Here is a 2,500-nt window from a genome sequence, read left to right as displayed (position 1 = left end):
TCTGTCTCTGACTGTCTCTGTCTCTGACTGTCTCTGTCTCTGTCTCTGACTGTCTCTGTCTCTGTATCTGTCTCTGACTGTCTCTGATTGTCTCTGTCTCTGACTGTCTCTGTCTCTGTATCTGTCTCTGACTGTCTCTGATTGTCTCTATCTCTGTCTCTGTCTCTGTCTCTGTCTCTGTCTCTGACTGTCTCTGTCTCTGTCTCTGATTGTCTCTGTCTCTGTCTCTGACTGTCTCTGTCTCTGTCTCTGTCTCTGCAGTACTGGTATGAAGGGGACGAGGCTGGTGATCTCCCCGTGGATTTCTCCATCGTCTGGGATGGAGACTTCTTCATCGACAAGCCTTCGTCCATGAAAGGTAAAACCTGTTTATCATCATCATCGTCATAAACACTGTGAAAATGTCCAAGCCTCCAGGACAAAGACGTTGACTTTGGAGCTTCAGAGGACGCTCGTGTCCTGACGTTTGATCTCTGTCTGTGTGTCAGCGTTGCTGTATAAGTGCGAGGCTCAGCGCTCCAGCTGCGGTCAGTGCCTCAAAGCTCCTCCACCCTTCGAGTGCGGGTGGTGCACTGAGACCAGGAAGTGTCTTCTGCGGCAGCACTGTCCTTCGGCCGAGCAGAACTGGATGCACCACGGCCGACACAACCTGCGCTGCAGCCACCCGCGGATCACCAAGGTCGGGAATCAAACCCACAGCCTCCTCCGTCAATCAGGCTGACAGAAAGCCGATCAGTCAATATTTTAATGATTGATCGAGCCTTTACATAAAAGAATGTGACTCACTTCCTGTTTCTCACTGATGAGCATCTGTTTTATCTTAAATCTTAATAAACTGAACATTTTGGGCTGCTTTTTACTGCTTTCTTACATTTTATAGACCAAAACAACAAATCGATCAATCAAGTTATTGATTGGTAATGAAGAACATTGTTATCTAACTCCAGCTTAAATCTACTGTTGTAGTTTGTGGTGCTCGTTCAGGTTCGTTGCTGTTCATTCCACTTCATGACAAACTGTAATCCATTCTTACAGCTCAGTTAATGGTTGAATACTGATAACCGATCAATGATCGACCTCGTTCAATAGTATCTGTGTGGAGTTTGAAGGATCTGGATTTGATGTAAATGTCCGTCCAGCTCTGTCTCAGCTGCCCGTGTCAGTGTAATCAGACATTGATAAGCGATCGATCTCGTCCCCACAGATCGACCCTCTGACAGGACCTCGGGAGGGGGGGACGCGGGTGACGATTGAGGGGGAGAACCTTGGTCTGCAGGTGAAGGAGATCGCTCACGTTCAGGTGGCCGGCGTGCGCTGTAATCCCGTTCCCTCGCAGTACGTCAGCGCTGAGAGGTCAGTCTGCGTTAGCGTGTGGATACGAACATGTGACAGAACGTGTCCGAGGCGTGTGCTGACTTACCTGTGTGTGTGTGTGTGTGTGTGTGTGTGTGTGTGTGTGTGTGTCTGCAGGATCGTGTGCGACATGGCCGAGGCGCTCCTCCCTCACTCTCCAGGCGGCCCTGTCGAGCTCTGCATCGGCGTCTGCAGCGCCGAGTATCGAACCCTCTCCACCCAGACGTACTCCTTCGTGGTGAGTGTGAGCTTCATGCACACACACACACATTCGCTGGTCTGCAGCCTCTCTGCTCGTTGGTCACATGACCTGCAGCCTGCGTCCAGGTGATATTTACTGTGAACTTGTGTCCTCTCCCCCCTCTCCTCCTCCTCCTCCAGAGCCCCAGCTTCAGCCGTGTTCGTCCAGAGAAGGGGCCTGTGTCTGGGGGGACCAGACTGACGGTGACGGGGCGACATCTGGACGCCGGCAGCGCCGTCAGCGTTTACATCGACAAGGAGGAGTGTCTGTTCGTCAAGTCAGTTTGGAAAACATAAATCTGCTGCGTGTGACGCGTCGTACAAGGTCGACCAGCCAATCACTGATCTCCCTCCCCCTCTCTCTACCAGACGTACCAATCGGGAAATAATCTGCATAACCCCCGCCTCTCTGTCGGGCTCTGGCCCCGCCTCCATCCGCCTGATGATTGACAGGGCCGAGGTGACAAGCTCGGACACCAAATACATCTACACCGAGGACCCGACCATCAGCAGCATCGAACCCAACTGGACCATCCTCAAGTAAACCCTCCAGACCCTCGTCCTCCTCAGCAGTAATCCAGTAATCAATCAGAGTATTGATCTGTAACCTGAGCGTGTGTGTGTGTGTGTGTGTGTGTGTGTGTGTGTGTGTGTGTGTGTGTGCAGTGGCAGCACAGTGATAACAGTAACAGGGACCAACCTGCTGACCATCCAGGAGCCCAAAGTCCGAGCCAAGTACGGAGGAGTGGAAACCAACAATGTGAGAACCACACCAACACTGACAGCAGAGGTTCTCAACACGAGGCTGCGGCCCCTCAGGGGGTCACAACATGTACTTTATTACATTACAAAACTGCACAAGATAAATGACAGGATGATTGAGAGCAGAGGACCAAACACAGTTCTT

The 2,500-nt window shown here is 51.7% G+C and overlaps 1 protein-coding gene across 1 annotated transcript in view; it reads left to right on the top strand.

The window, feature by feature from the left end:
* Positions 1-2,500, top strand: part of plxna3 (plexin A3) — an 88,309-nt gene that overhangs the window by 69,964 nt on the left and 15,845 nt on the right. The window contains exons 14-20 of the mRNA XM_076740001.1: positions 262-358; positions 489-679; positions 1,205-1,353; positions 1,471-1,591; positions 1,735-1,871; positions 1,963-2,133; positions 2,260-2,353. Coding sequence (XP_076596116.1) covers positions 262-358; positions 489-679; positions 1,205-1,353; positions 1,471-1,591; positions 1,735-1,871; positions 1,963-2,133; positions 2,260-2,353 — 960 coding nt within the window. The remainder of the gene's footprint in view (positions 1-261; positions 359-488; positions 680-1,204; positions 1,354-1,470; positions 1,592-1,734; positions 1,872-1,962; positions 2,134-2,259; positions 2,354-2,500) is intronic.

This window comes from Chaetodon auriga, chromosome 10 (genome assembly GCF_051107435.1).
Source record: "Chaetodon auriga isolate fChaAug3 chromosome 10, fChaAug3.hap1, whole genome shotgun sequence".
Taxonomy (NCBI): domain Eukaryota; kingdom Metazoa; phylum Chordata; class Actinopteri; order Chaetodontiformes; family Chaetodontidae; genus Chaetodon; species Chaetodon auriga.
Note: the sequence above shows the minus strand (reverse complement) of the source record. Positions and strands in the feature narration are given on the sequence as shown.